This window comes from Sceloporus occidentalis, unplaced genomic scaffold (assembly GCF_023333645.1).
Source record: "Sceloporus occidentalis isolate IW3139 unplaced genomic scaffold, rSceOcc1.0.p SCAF_56, whole genome shotgun sequence".
Classification (NCBI taxonomy): domain Eukaryota; kingdom Metazoa; phylum Chordata; class Lepidosauria; order Squamata; family Phrynosomatidae; genus Sceloporus; species Sceloporus occidentalis.
Window position 1 is genome coordinate 415,580 of NW_028317036.1, and position 21,037 is coordinate 436,616.

At 42.2% G+C, this 21,037-nt stretch overlaps 1 protein-coding gene across 1 annotated transcript in view; it reads left to right on the forward strand.

The window, feature by feature from the left end:
- Positions 1-21,037, forward strand: part of LOC149287785 (coiled-coil domain-containing protein 178-like) — a 61,467-nt gene that overhangs the window by 20,124 nt on the left and 20,306 nt on the right. Inside the window, exons 5-9 of the mRNA XM_089492404.1 lie at positions 3,226-3,432; positions 7,761-7,981; positions 8,463-8,605; positions 8,756-8,909; positions 20,651-20,746. Coding sequence (XP_089348530.1) covers positions 3,226-3,432; positions 7,761-7,981; positions 8,463-8,605; positions 8,756-8,909; positions 20,651-20,746 — 821 coding nt within the window. The remainder of the gene's footprint in view (positions 1-3,225; positions 3,433-7,760; positions 7,982-8,462; positions 8,606-8,755; positions 8,910-20,650; positions 20,747-21,037) is intronic.

The window sequence follows — 21,037 nt, forward strand, 5'->3', positions numbered from 1 at the left end:
GCAAATCTGGTGATTTGTAGAAAGCCATGAAAATGAGGCCAGACCCCCCTACAAGCGTCTGTAGTGTCTCTCCCTGGTGCTGTGCAATGTGATATCCTGACGCTTTGTACATAGAGGACTTATACATAGAGCATAACTACTTCACTATATTGTATATGATGTGTAAAAATTCCACAATAAACTCAAAATGTGAAGCTAAAAAACCATTGCCTTCAGTGGTCTTTCACTACTGTTTGACAAGGGGTAGTTGCTAAATATTTCTTGAGTAGTGTAATATTTACGTAGACCTAGGCAGGGTGTGTTCCTTCTCAAACCCCCTTAAAGTTCTCCGTCATACAATCTGGTAGATCCTCAGCCTGGTGCACAAGGACTCGTGCGCACCTTAAAATATAACCCCCATATTTTGGAAAGTGTCACGTTATAATTGAGATGATTTCACTTTCACTGGCATAAATTCCCACAAAGATATAAAATTATTGATTGCTCCCAAATTCCACTTTGGAACCTAGAACTTTAATCTCTGACTTACTTTAGATATCACCATTTGTGATGGTTATTCATTTCAATTCATAGATCTGTTATCTATGTATCCAGTGTAAAAATGCATTAAGTGATTTTTGCAGAAATCATTAGCTAGGATGATGTCATGAAAAGTAAAAGCAGCAGATCTGAAGGTCACGTTCCTGATGCCAGGACTAAATGTCCCATCGTCTTATATTCTGATTTGTTACCCTACTAGGCTGCATTCTCTAAGCCTCTGCCAACCCTTATGCAAATATATTCGGTGATCTCAGAAATTTGGTACTATTACAGAATCTGTTACATGGATTCATTTCAAATCTCAGTCATAGAGTTGGCTAAAAGGTCCCTTTTTGTGTCTGCGATGAGACCGTACTATATCTTGTAGGCTGTAAGCAGGGGCGGGCTGGGCAGGGGGGCAATTGCCCCCCAGGCCGCCCTAAATCCGGGCCGGTGGGCCGGACGGACGACCGGCAGACTAGCATTCAATGCGGCTGCGGCCGCAAAGTTAAAAACTAAGCGGCCGCGAGCAGGATTGAATGCGGCCGTCATGCGTACCTGGCGGGGGGGGGAGGTGGGCGGTCCGCCCCGGCTGCCGCTCATCTGAGGGGTGCCACCATGCCGGCACGCCTCCAGAAACGATGCGCGCGGCAACTGTGGCTGTGCGCCGGGACTTGATGTCAAATCCCGGCGCACAACACTGAAGCCACGCCCACCGTCTGCCGCACTCAGTACACCGGAAGGACAGGAAAAAGAAGAAGTAGAAGAAGAAGAAGAGGAGGAGGAGGAAAAGTGAGAGTGAAAGAAGAAAAGGTAGGAGAGAGTGGATTAGTAAGTGTGTGAGAGTGATGGGTGTTATGCTGAATGTAAGTGTGTGAGAGTGATGGGTGTTATGCTGAATGTAAGTGTGTGAGAGTGATGGGTGTTATGCTGAATGTTTGTGAATGAGGGTTCCAGATAGCATGGATGTGTACGTGTTGGGGGATAGCTTGGCATAGGGAGTCCGTAATCACATTCCTTTCATGCCCAGATTCCAGCATGTAGTAGCTGCCTAGGCATGATAGGAGTGTGATTGCTGTTATAAATTATTTTTTGGTCCAACTTCGGTGTGTTAACACTTTTATTGGACAGAATAATTCAATGACAGTATTAATATATATATATATATATAATTGCAAACAGCAATCACACTCCTATCATACTAAGTCAGCCAGCACATGCTAGAACCTGGGCATGATAGGATTGTGATTGTTGTTATATATATGTGTATATATATATATATATATGTTAATATTGTTGTTGATTTTTTTGTCTAATTTTGGTGTTACTTTTAATAAAGTATTTTAAAGTTTTTTTTGTTTTTTTTTCAGTTTTGGCCAAGTGAATGCTGAATTTTTAGTTTCAGTCCAGAATTTTCATTTCGGTGCATCCCTACTATATACTATGCCAGTCACTAAAGTGGTAAGCCTACACCACATCAATGTTTGGCTTAGTATATAGTGATAGGGGTTGTCAGTGTCTGGCTCAATGTATAGGCACACATTGACGGTGGTACTGCATAATCCCTAAGCATATAATGATAACAAATATGCTGTACCCCTGTCAATGTTTGCCTAACCATAGAAACTATGCAGTTTTAAAGTGTGTGTGTGTGGGGGGGGGGTGCCACATACAGGGTCTGCCACAGGTGCCAAATACTCTAGGTACGCCCCTGCATCATGCGGCAGTCAGACCCAACGGCCATGCCTCAGCTCCTCTTTCCACGTCTTAAAAGGGGTGTGATGAAGAGCTGAGGCATGCGGTGCGTGCACGCCGGCCACTTTAATTTCATTAGGCGCTGGTGATGTGACTGCCGCACGACGGCCGCTTTCAATGTCGCTCGCAGCCGCTTTGATGGTGCAATGGGCCAGTTGACTAGACTTGCCCCCCAGGCCTTAGGCTGCCAGCCCTCCCCTGGCTGTAAGCTTCTTGAAGCAGGGCCCTACTTACCTTTCAGAATTGTTATGTGACGCACTACTTGCCAAGTAATGTTTACCCATTATACAGCGCTACAGTATATGATGGCGCTATATTGATCAACACTTAATATTAGTATTAATTAATAACAATACCAGGAGTATCAGACTTCAGGTCTTATAAACTACAAACAGATTTGATTGAGCGGCCAATCAAATCTGGCCTTGTGACACCACTGGGCTATCTAGAGCGTACGGTGTGTCAGGTATGCACAATACATAATACGGGAGACAAATTTTCCCAGAGCTACACTTCTATTTCTAACTACGCCATCACTCCAGATTACTATTTTTTTTCCATACCCCAACTGTCCTGCTTTTGTTACTCCATCCTGCTGTCCCGCCAAGCTCTACTTCTGTGTTGCTTTTCAGAGTTAGAGCTCCGCGGGGTTTGGGACTGGAATCCCATGGTCCCGATTATACTGCGCGTACGGCGCTCTAACTCTGAAAAGATAACCATGCACAGTAGCGCTGCTAGTTTGAGTGACGCTCTACCTCCCATTTTCCACCTTCCAAAATCCCCATTCACAAGGGGTAGGAGTTAGGGGATGTGTTTTTATCAGACGGTTCTCGCTGCATTAGTTGGGTTATGATGGTATTTAGGTATGATTTCCATGGAAATAATGATAAATGTCAATTTCAAACCTGATATTTGCATTCTAAGCACTTGGTATTTTCTTCCACCTCTCAGGTTTTAAACTCCCAGGGACAACCCTGAAGAAAGATACAGAAGCTGTTGTGTCAGAGGTCATAGAACTGATTTGGCGGCTGGAAAAAGATCGTCAAGATGCAGAAGAGGCTCTGAAGATGGAGAAAGCACGAAAACATGCTCTGACTGCAAAAGTTGATGAGCTTTCCCTATGGAAACTACGCCATCTTCCCGAAGCTGTCCAGAGAGGTAACAGCGACATTCTGTAGGATATAATCTGTAGAGGCTGTCACTTAAATTAAATGTCAAACAGTGTCTCCATTTCATCAACCCTCATTGGTTTACTGTTCATTTTCTTGCTGCACTATGGATTGGACCATCACTTTAAGCCCCACCCACTGTGACCGACAATTCCCGCAGTCACAAGCTTTTAACCCCTTCAAGACCGGGACGTACCTGGTACTTCCTGGTCAAAGGTCACCAGCAGACGTACCAGGTACGTCATCGATGATGCGCAATCCAGCATCGCTATGAACGCTGGGATCGCGAGGGGCGGCTGCTACTGACCACTGGGTGTCCCCAGCGATCCGTAGCAGCCACTCCCCCTCAATTCCGTGCACGTGATCGCTTTGCAGCGAATCACGAGCACGGAATTTAAATATTTTTAAAAAAACTGCGGTCTTCAAGGGAAGACGCAGTATGCAAACGTCGGTCCTGAAAGGGTTAATAATATATATTACATTATACTGTATCTGGTTTGGTCTGTTTACTCATTATATTGTTATCACACAAATGTATGCAAAGTTTGTTAGGATTTAAAACACTTTATTATATTGTGTAATGCATTTAACAGAATGATTAACTTTTACATTGTTTTTTATTTTTTTAGTGAAGTTAAGATATAGAGAAAATATAGAGCGAGAGAGAAAGTCATTGGGAATATATCTTAACAGCAACCAATCCATAAATAATCCTACTTCCAAAGTAGTTTTTGTTTGCAGTTGGTTTAAAACAATACATTTTGCTATTAATACTACTAATAATAATTAATTAATACTATAAAATCCAATCATTTTGCCAATTGTGTTTATTTGCGAAAACTGACACGCGAGCCATGCGGTGATCGATGAATTGTGAGGTAGGACCAGGGAGTCTGTATATCGTAGCCACGCACATTACGGGTGGAGAGAAGAGATGGAAAGAGTGAACATTAAAGAACATTAAAGAGAGAGATTTGGTTGCAAACTTCTGGGGAGAGAAAAGGGTAGCAACATCCCCTCTTTGTCTCCAGGGCTTGTGGTGTGGCAACAGTATAGGCCATTGTAAGAAAGAGCAGCAGGAGAGGTGGTTACAGAGCACGGTAGCCCTGTTTAAGTGGTAGCACAGAGGTTGAGATAGCTAGAAATAGAGAGGCTGTGAATAGTTGTGAGTTCCTTCCAGAGGGCACAGGAGAAAGGGGTACTAGTTTACAATAAACAGGTTTGAGGTTCAAGGCATTGTGTTTTTATGAAAGGTTCGGGAATCGGGGGTCCAAGTTCAACGTCCCCTAAGCATTAAAAGAGGGGGGCAGATATGAGGTGGAATTGGGATTTGAGGGCATGAGCTGCCGTCACGTTTGTTTGGGTAGCAGAGGAGATGTCAGTAGGGTTGCTCTGAGGAAGGGTATAAGCAGTATGTTTAATGAGGGGATGGAGAAACTAAATATACGCTATTTTCTTTATTAAACACTTATAAAATATGCAAAAACATTTTATACCTTGTGTGCGTTCTACATCACTTTGGTTATGTGTGTTTTGTGACAGGGGCATCCTTGTAATAATACTCAGAAATTCAGGTAAAGAATGCATATTAAGTTACTTACAAAGTACTTTAATATGCATTCTTCATTAGTGCCCCTTTAAATGACATTCTTTACCTGCACTAAAAAGCCCTCTTACCTGCTGAGGACGCTGGGTCCTGGGCGGCAGGGTACTGTCCCCTCTGCTGTGCGCCATTCATGCTGTCGTGGCTACCCATTGTACAGCGCTACGGAATTTGATGGTGCTATATGAAACAATAAATAATAATAATATCAGAAGTGAATGGAAGCCGTTTTCCGCACATGCCGAGGTTCTCTTTAGACCAAGTGGAAATCTCAGACAAAGTGGTGCTGAAGCTGGCTAGCGGTGAGTATTCACTATACACATTGCGGAGCAGGAGGTGCTTTCAATACAATACATCCCCTACAAGGCGAAAGAGCTACGGGTTGGGGAAACAGAGCAAATATATGGAGATGGTTCTGGTGAATACCTCTATGTGTTTGCATGCAAAAAATAGATAATAAAATGATTCAATTACTTATGATAGCTGTACCATTAAAGGCATATAAGTCCTCTTTTGTTTAGATTTAAGTGGTTGCCATTGGAACATGCATGTAATAGCTTAGCTCATCTTATACCCGGGAATCCGTGCTGCAGCGTGTTTTTCATTTGCATCGTATTGTGAAACATATACATACCTGATCTGAATATTTTCACGAAATATACATCTTTAAAAACAACATAAAAAATATTTCCAAAACCAGAAATCACTATAATTACTAGTAGGAGCAGCTGCGTATCCATTGAGAGGGAACACCTTCCATTTCCATGCCTTATGAAGACAGCTCGTTTAGTGAAATGACATTTATTAATGCTGATTGCAATGCACCGTTTTGTCTTGGTCTCCTTTATATAGATATAGGGGGTTGATGCAGATATATCGCTTGAACAAATGACAACAGCTTCCTGATAAATGGATTATACTGAGTTAGGAGTAATAGTTTTATCGCGTGTTTTTGTATAACAATAGCTCTAGTTCAGTAGTGAGTTAGCGTCGGTGTAATGTTACAATGCAGCCAATGAAATGAAACAAATGTGTTCTTTTCTATATTAGGAAACGTAATGGCAGCTTTGTAAATGGTATATAATGAAGTAAATATTTATTTAGGGTAAATCCGACTTTATTGGTGTTTTCTGTTTTTTAAAGTAGGGAGGGGGGTACAGAAAAAAAAGAAGGGGGGGGGACAAAACAATTACAATAATACAGAAACAGAGAGTCATATAGCAGCGTCTTTACAAAAAAAATATTGTGCGGCGGGAGCACAGCCCGACAAGGGCCCAGCGCGACCACATAGGACCTGGGGTGAGGAGCCCACTAGGGCACAGGAAACGCAGGCTGCGGTAAGGAGGCAAGGGCAAAAGGGGGGAAGGAGGGGCGACACGGGCGGACAGGGTGGGGGAGACCAAGTGAAGAGGGGGAAAAAAAGGGGGGGGGAGAATATAACAACAATAAAAGAAGGGGGGGATACAATCGTGTAAATATTTATTTAATTTAAAAACATTTTTTTAATTTAAGTTAATTATTGAAATTATATTTGATCTTTCCATACCGGTATATACCCTTCCATACGAAGCACTAGAAAGATTTTTTTTTAACATGCTTCCGTGCTGTTGGCTTTGGTGGGGGGCCGCTGGTTTCAATGATGACTCCAGGCACCACAGCAGAAAGCACAAGAACCCCCAGGGGGCATCCAGACTAGCTGGGGCCCTGGAGGAACACTGTTAAAGGGGCTCTTTCCATCGGCTGCGCAGTAGGATACTTCGGTTTCCCGTCTATAACTCTGGAACATTTTTATTCACAGAGATAGTCACAGCACATTTCAAAGAACCATTCACCAGCGCTCAAACACAGGCCTTTAAGTTAGCCAACGCGCATAAGCTCACCCGCTACGTCAGGGGTTCTCAAACTGCGGCCCTCCAGCTGCTGCAGGACTACATCTCCCATACTCCTCAGCCAGCCCCTTAGCTGAAGGAGCATTATGGGAGATGTAGTCCTGCAGCAGCTGGAGGGCCGCAGTTTGAGAACCCCTGCGCCACGTCAAGGGACCCCGTGAGTCCTGCAGCTACCCCCATTAGTGACTGTAACATGTATACAAAAATAACTTTAGTTTGATCCTGTCCTTTGACAGCAAGTAAGAACCCCCCATACCAGTACTGATCATACTCTAGCAATGGAGCGTGTCTCTCCAAATAGCCTCGATGCAGGAGAGGAACCCCATGCACCGAGGACATCACACTCGTGGCTATATGAACCCGTGACGTAGAAAGGCTTTGGGGCAGTCGGTAACTGAGATATGTTTTACACTGAAATGCTACTTACTTTAGATGAAGGTTTAGACAGTGAACAAAGCTTTCTTAACGTCTCTTTAAAAAAGTTTTTCTTTTTAAATGTATTAAAAGTCTCTGCTGAAGATATCTTTGGAGTTTCTGGGATCGCTGTCACTTTATCTATTAGTGTGCCCATCATAGGCGAAGCAATAAAGCACAGATCATTTTCGTAACACTATATTCAGTGTAATATTTGGAACCTCTCTAAAGAAGAATGGACGGAGTTGTGAAGCTGTCATAGGAGCTTTATTAACGATATTTACTGTAACGATATATTGTGAGCATGGTGCTGGTTATTTTCATCAATGTGACTATTTTGACAGCGTAAATGTACTAATTGCTTAATCTTTACCTAGCAATCGTCTAATTAGCTTTTATTTTTGGAATCAGAATATGAAGCTGTTGCCCCGGTCATCTCTGAGCTGCAGTGGCATGTTTCATGTAAGACGCAAGACTTAGAAAATGCCCTGAACAAAGCTGACAAGACAGAGACGGCAAACATGAGGCTGCAAGAGGAAATCCACTTTATTAAGAAACACAGCCCCCTGCTGGAGGACAAGCTTCATCAGGAGGGCGATATTACCAGCAAAATACAGCAGGCTCAGGCGGAGGTGGGTTCTGTACCTGCGATCTGCGCCAGACAAAAAATATTCAATGGAAGCATCTGACATGACACGGCAAGATGACATAAGAATGGAGAGCACCTGGAGACATGGTCATGTGTAAAATAACATTCAACAACTGAACACTGATCAGTATATACACAGACTGTATATGGGTCACAGATTCTTCTAACTGTAGTTATGTTTAGGACAAACCTAAGAAATCCTAGGTGTAAAACTATTAACCAGTTGGTGAAACTACAGAGTCAAGAGAAGGTACAGGCTTTGGAGACGGATATGTCACTGCTCGGACTCCAGAACCGCATTGCATACACTCGAAACTTAGAAATAATATATAGAATATCACACCTCCTTCATATACTAACTTGTTTACACTTAAGTTCAGGCACATGACGTATACCAGAACATGCACACATTACCTTGGCAAATTGGAAGAATGAGAATGACCTGTTTGTTTATTAATTTTAAGGCAACAATACTACTAGAAGAAGCTGAGTGGGAACGTAAGGCTTCCGAGATTAAGTTTGAAAATGTAACGACAGCAGCCAACCAGGAGAGGATGGTGATGGCAGCAGAGCTGGGTGAAGTCACGACAACTCTGGAGTCCTGCAAGTAAGACCATGATGTTCACTAGGCCATCACATAGGCACGGGGTCGCTCTGCTAAGTGAACAAAGCTATCCTCTGCCTATTGATAATTACATGTTACAACAATCAGACCAAAGTCCCCTTAATATGAATTTTTTTTTCTTTTTTTAAAAAGACAAAGTTTGCTCAGAGCTGAAGCAATGTGGGCTGAAGACAATGCATTCATCCTACAGACTGAGAAAGACATTGCAGAGAGTAAAACGTTGTACAATCAGTTAGTGAAGGAAAAAGAACAAGAGAAAGGAAATGAAGATGTGTGGAACAAACAAGTAAGTGGTGGGGTAATGTGGGTCTTATAACCTGTGACCCTAATATCTGTGTATTTATGCCCACTCCTGGGCTATGGTGTGGAGGGAGGTCTTCGGCATCCTGGAAACTTTGTAATTAACTCTAAATGCTAGGATGGTAACCCATCCCCCAGTGGCCCTCTTTAGGAGTAACAGTACCACTTCATGAGTCCCCATGTCTCTCGCTCCTCTTCTTTTCTAGAAGCTTATGTTTGATGGGAATTAATGTTTTACTGCCCTAAAGGCACAATATTATGTATGTAAACAACAGAAATGTGTGTTTAATTAATTTTAAAAAATGTATACTTTCTCTAAATGACTTAATTTACGCGCAAAGCTATCAGTTATGTAAACAATGCGATTTTCATGGAACAGTCACAATTTGTGAGCTGGCCCACTCTTCCACTTTTTTCTGTTCGCCCCAGAGAGCTCCATTGCAGCCTCCGCATGGACTCCTCACGACACACTGTAGCTGAGCGCCATGAGGAGGCACCCGGGTAAGATGAGCGAGTAGCCTCACCTCCGGCCATACCCACTTTCAGGGCCGATGCGGCCCTGCTCCTCTCCATCTTTTGCCACGCGCTCCAACACAGGTGTCCCGATTTAGGTACCTGAAATGTTAGCGGTATACATAAAGAGTCTCTTTAACGAGTCCAAGCCCTAGTCACACATCTACACCCCCAAAACAATAGCCCAAATATTTGTTACAATCGGACAACAATCTGTGGTCTCAAAATGAACATAAAACATACAATATCTCCAATCACAGGTCAGTACGTGTAGTCCTCACATTGAACATAGAAGGATGGTCGGAAAAGCAATATCATTTTATAAAATATTTTGTGTTATATATAAAAAAGTGGTGTTATCATCATAGCAACCAGTGAAATACTATTAATTGGACCATTAGATTGCCATGGTGATAAGCTAACTTTTTAAACATTGCAGTACAATCTCTTTCATCAGCATTTTATGATTTGTTCTGTGCAAAAATACCCAATAACACAGTAGAAACATAAGGCCACCACTCGTTAGGAACTCTGTTTTTGAGCAGTGGAGGCTGACCCATTAAGTTTTATTGCTCTCTGAATTTGCTTTATAACTTTTAAAAACAAATTAAAGCCAGTAAAGGAAGTGAAATGGGAGGAGTAATGTTTTCATAAAGTGGCTGAGTTGACAACAACTGAAATATTATTATGTTACAGATATCGATTAAAAGCTACTTATCACTAATAAAATAACGTCTTGAACCAAAACAGCGGACAGCACGCTCACGTTTATTACCGAGGTTTTACCAAAATGTCAATCTTATGAACAGCTTGCACTTTACCTCTGTCTTCCAGTAGTCTGCTGGGATGATACTGTGTAAATGTTTAGGAATGAGAAAAAAACAAACAATGAATGACAGCGGACTACTGATTTATGCGCTTAGTCCAACGCAATTACTGCCCTTTCAAGCATTACATTTGTCTTGGATTGGTAATTTCATATTAATGGTGGTTACACGTAAATACAAATTCTATTCAATGTTTTTACAGAGCTGGTGAAATAATATGTAAGCTTTGAGCTGGAGAGACACATGTTGCATTGAGTTTGTATACAATACACCAAATTTCATTGCACCTGTTGGCATAACTGTTCTATTAATGCCATTTATTTATTATTTAATGGTTTGTTTTTTTGCATTTTTTGAGAGAAGTGCTATATAGTGCCTGGCTGCACCACTTTAGTCTGTTTAATAGTTTTCTGTGCCGATGGGCTCAGTGTCCAGGGTCAGTCGAGTCAGTCGGGTAAATGGTCTGGCTGTAGCTCATCCTCTGTGTGAAAGATTCTGGGAGGAAGGGGGTCCCAGCTGCATTTCTTTTGGAGAAACTGGACAGCAAAGGAATTCTTCATTCACGTTGCTGGTTGTTAAAAAGAAGTAAATAATATCTTTTTTGCAGTACTTGTTGGAAGCTTTGTTTAATAGGGTCAGTCTGTTGTCTTACAAGTTGATGATAATTCCTTTATTTTATTCATAGTGTAGCGTTCTCTGCTTTTTGGGGTCAGGCAGATCCCATGTTTAATATTTTGTGGAGCCACCAAAAGCAACACAAGGGGTGAATGTGTGTGTGTGTGGGGGGGGCAATCACTTTTGATAAAGTATTGGGGAATCCTGCTACACGCTGTGTCCTCTTTGATACATGCATGATTAATTAAATCCGTTTATTACATGTGTTCGCATTTCACGCCCCATTAACTCACATCCCATCTTGTAGGATTTCTCTTCCCTTTGTCTCGGAGTACAATAGTTTTCTATATCTTATTTGTAGATTAAAAAATGAATGTTTGTCTTAATGAAAATATGTTGTCACCTAACTAATCTTTTGGTATTAAAGTAATAACATTCTTCACAGTAGACGCTATTCTGTCTTTGAATGAATTTGGATAAACCAATAACAGCATTACATTTACAGGACCTCATGGCTGGCACACCAGCTCAGCTCGCTAGTCAGCCATCTAGTTTGCCTTCATGGCAGGGCTGGCTCTACATGTCTCATTTCTATTCCATGTGTACCGTGGGGGAATACAATATATAAAACTATATTCTGCTTACGGTTTTAGTTTTGTAACAGAAGTGCTATAAGTATATTTAGTAAGCTTCACTTTTTTTTTATTTTATAGCCTTCCAGATTTTTCCCTGTTTTTTGTTTGAAATGAGGGCAGCTGGGGTAAGGAAGTGCGTGTTGCCCCAAGTACTGTTTTTCCATCTTCCACCATATTTTGAGTCCTCTTATTACAGGACTATTATTAAGTATACTTATTATCTAAATGTGAAGTAAGGGATTTCTGCATCCAAACAACCCCATGACTTTTGCAGCCATTGACCTTGTCTGGCTGTTGTTTCTACCTCCCTGCGCATGTTATTCTGCACAGTAATTAATGACAATATGTACAGAATGAAGCCAATGCGTTAACATCTTACAATATATAACAGTGTAGATTTCCAGGAGGTACAGTCCCTGCGTATACCAACTTACCAACAGTGGGCTTTTTAACTTAACACTACGTCACTTCCATCAGTATACACGTCTTACTAATATAACCCGAGGCTAGGATGCAGCTTGAAGGTTCCCATTTTAACATTTTCACTATTAAATGGGATTCTGTTGTGATTCAGAGGTTTAGTGCAAAGTTGTTTTTTGTGCATTTTGTTCTGGGCTGGGGAGAGCCATGAGAAAATGATCACTGTTGGCTTACCCGCTGCTTGTTAGCCATTGTCCAGTGGTGGGTTAATGTTAAATGAACCATAATCAGATTTGTACAATGCTGTGAACTCGCACTTTTAGCAGTTAGTATGATTAGGGCAGTCACAGCGGTTTTCTGGAAACTAAATTCCATGTGACAACGAGAAAAGAAAAAAACCCCAACCAATCAAATTTCTGATTTACCGCAGTGTTGCGTAGCAAAGAACTTTAAGTCCATATTTCTCTTATGATATATATATATATATATATATGTGTGTGTGATACTGTATGTGATTAATCCATCTTAATTGAGGTCGATAGGTAATCTGTTATGTAGACAATACATTAAGATCATAAGAAATAGCAGCATAGTCACGTAGTAATTTAGGTGGAAATGACAGAAAACTATCAAGCTCAACCTTGCTGTTGATCCAGAAAAAGGCAAACAAAACCAAACAAACCCTGGGATATGCATGATTTCTGATTGTGTCTCAAAAAAGAGTAAATTCCTTCTTGTTTCCAAAATGGCAATCCGATTCCTGACCTCAGTTTCTTCCGTCCCCACAAAAGTATGGGGAGAAGCCCCAACCCTCTCTTGCTGACTGATCACTCCATGAGAGTGACTGTACCCCCTTCAATCTGCCATCATGTCTATGATGAAATTGTGACATCCCCACAAGCACACAAAAAAAGTCTTCATTTTTACCACTTTTCAAATGGTCATTTTTTATACTTAACCCCGTTGTATTGAATGCATACCTGGGTACTCTCTGGCTCCGGCTACCCGGAGATCCCCCACTTGCAGGATGAGATCCGGCTGATGTAGGTGAGCGGTCCTGCCAACTTCAGTGACACGCCATTTTCGGAGCAGAAGTGGGCAGTGTGTGGGGCGTGCTGCAACGCTGCTCCCGCGACCTGGAGTGTCCCCGCAGCGATGTGTAGAATGGGTATGATTGAATGTCTGGCATATATGACTGTGCTCTATCGCGAGAAAATCGACAATGTTGTGTTCAAATATCTGTAAACGTTTGTATTAGTTAGTTTGATAAAATGAAGAAAATTGTCTTTGCTCTGAGTTAAGTATTCATCATGACCTCTGTCACAGAAGCCTCCGTACCATGGGCTCCTGGAGGGGACTGAGTGCCAGCCTCCTTCCTACAGACTATGGGCCCGGGTGCGGAGTGCCATGTTTCCCCAAGAACAAGAGACTCTAAAGACTGTGGAGCTCGGACACAGATTTGTGGCACTTGTATTTTGGGAGGGGGTTTATGTGTGTGGTGTTACTCTCAGTGGCGTCGCTACAGGGGGGCAAGGGGGGACAATTGCCCCCCCTAGGTTATTCGTTGCCCCCCCGCCGAATTTGTAATCACCCAGGACAGTCCTTGACTGCTAACGACGGCATGGTGCCGTTGCTAGCAGTCCCAGTCGGGTGCTAACGACGGCACCATGCCATCACTAGCACTATCTTACCTTGATGGAGGTCTGTGGACCTCCATCACCACCTACCCCGGCGATCTGCCCCTCACACAGAAGGGCATCACCGGGGCCACCCGATCTGCCCGGTGACGTCTCACGCAATGACGCGATGACGTCACCGCGCAACTTTATTAACAACTGACAATTGTCAGTTAAAGAGGTATGGGGGCATGCTGCTTAGATGCCTGTATCTCAGGCATCTAAGCAGCTACATACCCCCAACATATACCATTGGAAAGGTAAGTTAAAAAAAATAAAAATGTAAAAAAAATGATTTGGGGGTCTCTAAAGGCAGATAAAAAAAAAGATCAAAATTGCCTAGAGACCCCCAAATTCAATTATTTAAACATAAACTACTTTAACTTTAAAAAAAAAAAAAGTTTAAGTATTCTAGCTAAATGATCACTGTGGTAGCCAATGTTACCACAGCGATCATATAGCTATAAAAAGTCACAGGATTTTTAATCCTATGATCCCTTTGATCATGGGGTTAAATTGAGCCAACGGTAGAGGGAGGCAATTTTTGAAATCCTGATGAACTGCAAATATTATTAAAATCAGCCATTTAGCCTGTGCGGTACGTGAGTAACCATATCATCCCTGGAGCGCCTTGCATTTTTACTGCAAAACTTATTTTTGCTGTAAAAGTGATTTTTTTTTCTCCCTTTACCATCATTTCTTTGGGATTGTAAGGGAAAAGAATGGTGTGTGCTTCTGTGAGTGAATGGAGATATGAAAGGCGTGTGAATGATCAGTAATTAGGGTTGAATCCTTGACGTGGCATTACTGCTCACGTGGGAAGTTAAATTATGGCACAAAAAGTACACATTTGCAAAAACGACATCCTTTTGGCGCATCAAATGAGGGGCTGCATGTGTTTCTAGTACAAACCTGGAGTGGGCAAGACACAAATGAACATGTCGTTATGGTAAGAAAAAACATATTTTCAAGCCAAAACGACATATTCCATCATTATTTGTGCACTCAACTTTTGTCCTAGAAATACATGTAGCCCCTCATTTGAAGCTCCAAGCTCTTAAAATGGATGAATTGTCTGAATGAGGGAGAGCATGAGTTAATATGTGGATGATTTGTCTGAATGAGGGAGAGCATGAGTTAATGTGATTGTGTGTATCATAGATGTATAATTGTGGAAGGGCAAAGATGGCACTAGCAGGATGTTTGAGCCTTGGGGAACAAGATGGCACAGGCAGGGTGTATATGGGACAAAGATGGCAAATCTTATGTGTGTTATCTGGGTGCTGGCCAGGTTCTATGTGGGCAGCGTGGTTGGGGTGTGCAACCTGTGATCTATCCCTGTAATTTAGGGGGTTTTAAATATACCTTTAATGCCGTGTTTTTATGTGAATTCCAATTGATCTGTACCTGCAAAGCTTGGTTTGTGTGTTCTTCTGTAGATCCATATCTGCTATGCTATGTTTCCATACATTATTTATGTATACCTGCAAATACAGGGTTTGTATGTCTTGTTCAGTTGATTAATACCTGCAATGCTGTTTCCATGTATTGATTTGATCTATACCTGCAATGCTACATTTCATATATTATTGTATACCTGCAAATACAGGATTTGTATGTCTGATTCTGTTTATTTGATATATACCTTCAGTGCTGAGATCACAAGTGAATTTCAATTGATCTATACATGCAAAGATGGGTTTGTGTGTTAATGTGTTGATCTATACCTGCTATCGGCAGCAGGGTCTAATATTTATATATATATTTATATATATATATCGGCAGCAGGGACTAATATTAGGCCCTGAAATCATTTAGTGGAAAAGTTAAGGTATTGTGTTGTTTAAAGGATTTCAAGGATTAGTCGTACTAAGCTTCAGGCTTCCCATGTTGAATGATCAAGTATTGTATTGTCCAATAACAAAAGTATCATTCCATAGCACATTACTTTTGGCAATATATATGTGTGTGTGTGTGTGTGTTTTTTCAGTGGTATGATTTAATGGTGGAAATTATTAATGCCCCCCCAGTTTGACTGTGGTATCTTGTGTGCCCCCACTATATATTGTTGCTAGAGTCGCCACTGGTTACTCTCCATCGGGTCAGGACAGAGACCTCTATGGTCAGAATCTGCACCTGGATCTGATATCCAGCAGATTTCAGCCAGAAGTCAGGGAAACACCCGTGATTACCATCCATCCGTGGTTAATAGCTGGTGTCCCAGTCGGGGTACAGGGCGTCCCGTCACAACCTCACCTAGAAATTAGTGATGTCCGGATCATGAACGAATCGTTCATTTGATCCGGTTCTTTTTAGTGATCCGGATGAGTCGGTTCACTAGACTGAACGATTCGTTTGTAACGGTTCAGTCTGTGAATCATGCAGCTGTAACCTGATCCTAGAGCTGTGAGTCATCTGCAGAGCACTCAGACACAGACTCTGGGGTCAGGTTACAGCTCATTAATTCACACAGGAACGATGACTCTTAGAGTCAGAGAGTCGTTCAAAGAGTCGAATGATCCGAAGAGTCGAATGATCCGAAGAGTCGAATGATCCGAAGAGTCGAATGATCCGAAGAGTCGAATGATCCGAAGAGTCGAATGATTCGAATCTTACAGGGATCCGGATCTTACAAGGATCCGAATCTTACAGAGATTCGAATCATTCAGAGAATATCACTGATACCATACTTTTATAAATAAATACATTAATAATGTTCACACTGCCCCCAGGATTTAGATTCCCCTGAGTTTGCCCCCCCTTTACCTATAACTGCACCTACAGTTAACTTTATTAAATTAATTAAATTAACCCTCAGTCATCAGCATAAAATTAACCCTTATACCCCATCAACCATAACTGCCCCTGAAATTAACCGTAAAGATCCCATTAACCATAACGGCCCCTGAAATTAACCCTAAAGACCCCATTAACCATAACGGCCCCAGAAATTAACCCTAAATACTCCATTAACCATAACTGCCCCTAAATTAATTGCATGTACTCCAGATAAATTACCTAATAAATTGGTATGGTTGATGGGGTCTTTAGTGTTAATTTGGGGGCAGTTATGCTTAATGGGGTGTTTAGGGATAATTTAGGGGCAGTTATGCTTAATGGGGTCTTTAGTGTTAATTTAGGGGCAGTTATGCTTAATGAGGTGTTTAGGGTTAATTTGGGGGCAGTTATGCTTAATGGGTCTTTAGTGTTAATTTAGGGGCAGTTATGCTTAATGAGGTGTTTAGGGTTAATTTGGGGGTAGTTATGCTTAATGGGGTCTTTAGTGTTAATTTAGGGGCAGTTATGCTTAATGAGGTGTTTAGGGTTAATTTGGGGGCAGTTATGCTTAATGGGGTCTTTAGTGTTAATTTAGGGGCATTTATGCTTAATGAGGTGTTTAGGGTTAATTTGGGGGCAGTTATGGTTAATGGGGTGTTAAGGGTTAATTTTAGGGGCAGTCATGGTTGATGGGGTGTTAAGGGTTAATTTTAGGGGCAGACATGGTTGATGGGGTGTTTAGGGTTAATTTAATGGTGAGGGTTAATTTAATTACTTTAATAAAGTTAACTTAAGGTGCAGTTGCAGGTAAAGGGGAATGTAAATCCTGGGGACTCTCTGCCTTCATTGACATCACTGGAGGCAGGGGGGAGGATTCATAATGAAAGGGGCGGGGCCAATCGTTAGTGTGCCTGCACGGAGTTACTGGAAAACAGTAACTCCGTGCAGACACACTGAGTGATCCGAAGATCCGGATCATGAATCGGATCATTTCAGTGAACGAATCGAAATGATCCGATTCACTTTAATGATCCGAACTTCCCATCACTACTAGAAATATTCTGTTCTAGTTCTGTCCTTGGAATACTGTATTCAATAAAGGGCCGGGGGTGGGGGGTATGTCACGCGACTGTGTGATACAGTAAAAATTCTAACTGTTCTTGACAATGAAAAATATCTGCAAGTGTAATTATACTTTTGTTTGCATTAGCACATTAGAAGCTTAAATCGCTGTGTAATGTTTATGTCTTAAAACATATGATAGGTTAAGGGTTGAAAGCAATCCAGTAACCCAAGACGTATTTAGTGCCTTAATAAGGAGCCACTGTAGTTACAAATGATTGGCTTACATTTTTTATCATCTGGCTGTAAAAGATAAAAAGCAGCTACAGCATCTTCTGTGACTAAAAACTAATTTAAATTAGGGCACAGAACAAGAGGCATTAAGTCCAGTAAGCAATCATTTCCACTTCACGGTGGGCCTTTTTAAAAGCTTTAAAAAAAAAACCCAGAAACTTTTCAGCTGAATTGCACAAAACCATGTTTTCTAAATGAACAAAAGAATGCAGTTTAATGTAAAGAGATGATGCTGGAAAATAAAATTGATAGTTTTGACACCTTGTGTTCTATATATATTAGCAAAATACATATATTGCACAAACCAATCAACTGAAGGGCCATTAGCGACTGTAACACATACGGTAGCTATAGCTAAAAGTGATCATTAGACATTGAGTGTCAGGTGCAAAAGAGTTAAAGTTCAAATACGTTGATGAAAAGTATGTGGACACCTGACCATCACACTTATATGAGCTTGGTGGATGTCCCATTCCATGGACCATGGACATTACTATGGACCCCCCTCTCTTGGGGCTATGACATTTTGGAGCATGTCCGTTGGAATTTGTGCACATTAATCCAAATTATTATGTGTGAGGTCAAGCCATGATGTTCAAAAAGAAGTCCTGACTCCCAATGGGCATTCCAATTCATCTCAAAGGTGTTCAGTGGGTTTGAGGTCAGGGCTCTGTACCGGCCAGTTAAGTTCTTCCACAGCAAACCTTTGTCTTTATGGAGCTTGCTTTGTGCTCTGGGGCACAGTCATGCTGGACTAGAAAAGGGCCTTCCCCAAACTGTTCCCACAAAGTTGGAAGTGTAGCATTGTCCAAAGTGACTTTGTATGCTGTAGGGCTGAAACAACGAATCGATAAAATCGATAATAATCGATAACGGAAATCGTTGTCGATGATTTCCGTTATCGATTAATCGAGTGATCGATTCGTTGTTGGAGCACTCGGCTCCTTTTACTTACCTCCGCGAGCGTTCCCCGCTTCTGCTACACGCTCTGCAGTCTCCGCCTTCTTTTAGTTGCGTGACGGATGAGACGCGTTCCGGAGGTAAGTATTCTTCATGTCTGTGCGATTCGCTCTGTGCGAGTGGCTCCATTCGCACAGAGCGATTCGCGGGGGTGGGGGTGGGGTTTCAGGGGATGCAGGGCAGGGTATGAGTGTGGGTGCAGGGCAGAGTGGGGGTGGGGGGGCAGGCCAGGGTAGGAGACTGAGTGCAGGGCAGAGTGGGGGTGGGGATGCAGGGCAGGGTGTGAGTGTGGGGGCGGGACAGGAGACTGGGTGCAGGGCAGAGTGGGGGTGGGGATGCAGGGTGTGGGTGCAGGGCAGAGTGGGAGACTGGGTGCAGGGCAGAGTGGGGGTGGGGATGCAGGGCAGGGTGTGAGTGTGGGTGCAGGGCACGGTGAGTGCAGGGCAGAGTGGGTGCAGGGTGTGAGTGTGGGGGCAGGGCAGAATGTGGGGGCAGGGCTGGGTGCAGGGCAGAGTTGGAGACTGGGTGCAGGGGCAAAGTGCTGGGTGCAAAGTGCCAGGGCTGGGGCAAAGTGCTGGGTGCAAAGTGCCAGGGCTGGGTGCAAAGTGCTGGGTGCAAAGTGCCAGGGCTGGGTGCAAAGTTCTGGGTGCAAAGTGCCAGGGCTGGGTGCAAAGTGCTGGGTGCAAAGTGCCAGGGCTGGGTGCAAAGTGCTGGGGCAAAGTGCTGAGTGCTGGGTGCAAAGTGCCAGGGCTGGGTGCAAAGTGCTGGGTGCAAAGTGCTGGGTGCAAAGTGCCAGGGCTGGGTGCAAAGTTCTGGGTGCAAAGTGCCAGGGTTGGGTGCAAAGTGCTGGGTGCAAAGTGCCAGGGCTGGGGCAGAGTGCTGGGTGCAAAGTGTCAGGGCTGGGTGAAAAGTGCTGGGTGCAAAGTGCTGGGTGCAAAGTGCTGGGTGCAAAGTGCCGGGTGCAAAGTGCCAGGGCTGGGGAAAAGTGCTGAGTGCTGGGTGCAAAGTGCTGGGTGCAAAGTGCCAGGGCTGGGGCAAAGTGCTGGGTGCAAAGTGCCAGGGCTGGGTGCAAAGTGCTGGGTGCAAAGTGCTGAGTGCTGGGTGCAAAGTGCTGCGTGCTGGGTGCAAAGTGCTGGGTGCAAAGTGCTGGGTGCAAAGTGCCAGGGCTGGGGCAAAGTTTCTTGAACAGTAATAGTCCACCTCTTTTCAGAATGTTTGGGGTTATTTTGTTTCATAAATATTGTGTTTGGGTTTTTGTACTTTGAAAATATTGTTTTTTATTACATCATAACAAAATAAGAATGTTAATGTAAATTTTAAGTTGTTTTTTAACATCCAGTTCATTAAATTATTTTAAATAAACGAAAAATTTGCATATTGTTTTTTTTTATCTGATTAATCGATTAATCGAAAAAATAATCGGCCAACTAATCGATTATTAAAATAATCGTTAGTTGCAGCCCTAGTATGCTGTAACGTTAACATTACTCTTCATTGGAATTAAGGGACCCAGTCTAAACCATGAAAAGCAGTCTCAGACCAATATCCCTCTTCTACCAAACTTTACAGTAGGCACCATGCATTACAGTAAGGTTATGTTGGCCTCCGCCAAATCCAGATTCACCCATTCCATTTGCTTTCAAGTCTAATCATACCATACAAAAAGACATAGAGCATATGTATGTTTACCTATCTCATTTTATTTGCAATTTATTATTTTAGAAATTTAAAGAATTCCTCTCCTCGTGTCATATTTTTTTTCTTTGTTACAACAGTCCTAGTAGAATTGTCCTTTTAGGTATTTACCTTAAGTTTGTAAAATTTCATCCCAATGTTATTGGCTAGAAAATACTTTTTTGTATCTTGAAAGTACTGCAGACCCATTTTTATCACGGCAATGCAATCGATTGTTTATATATATATTTACGTTGGAATTTTTTTTTTGAGGTAGTTGAGCTTAAATATGAGTTGGATGACCAAGAAATGAAAACCAAAGAATTAACAAATGTATATGGCACACTACTGAAAGAAGATGAAATCACAGTAAGTGAAAATGTAACATTTAAAGGTATATCAGATATATCTTTATCTTTAAGCAGGTTTTTTTTAAGGCAGGAGTCCAGAATGAAATCTGCAGGAGTGATCCAAGGAAAAGAATCAAACTTGAGAGATTTAGATTTGCTGTTTTAATGGAAAACTAAGAAATTGCTGGGAAATAGAATTTTAGTCACACCACATATATTAGACTTCGGATTGGTACAAACGTTATTAAATTTGTTAAGTGAAACACGAAAATGAAGGAGAAGGCTTAACATTTTTGTGTCTCTCTCTCTC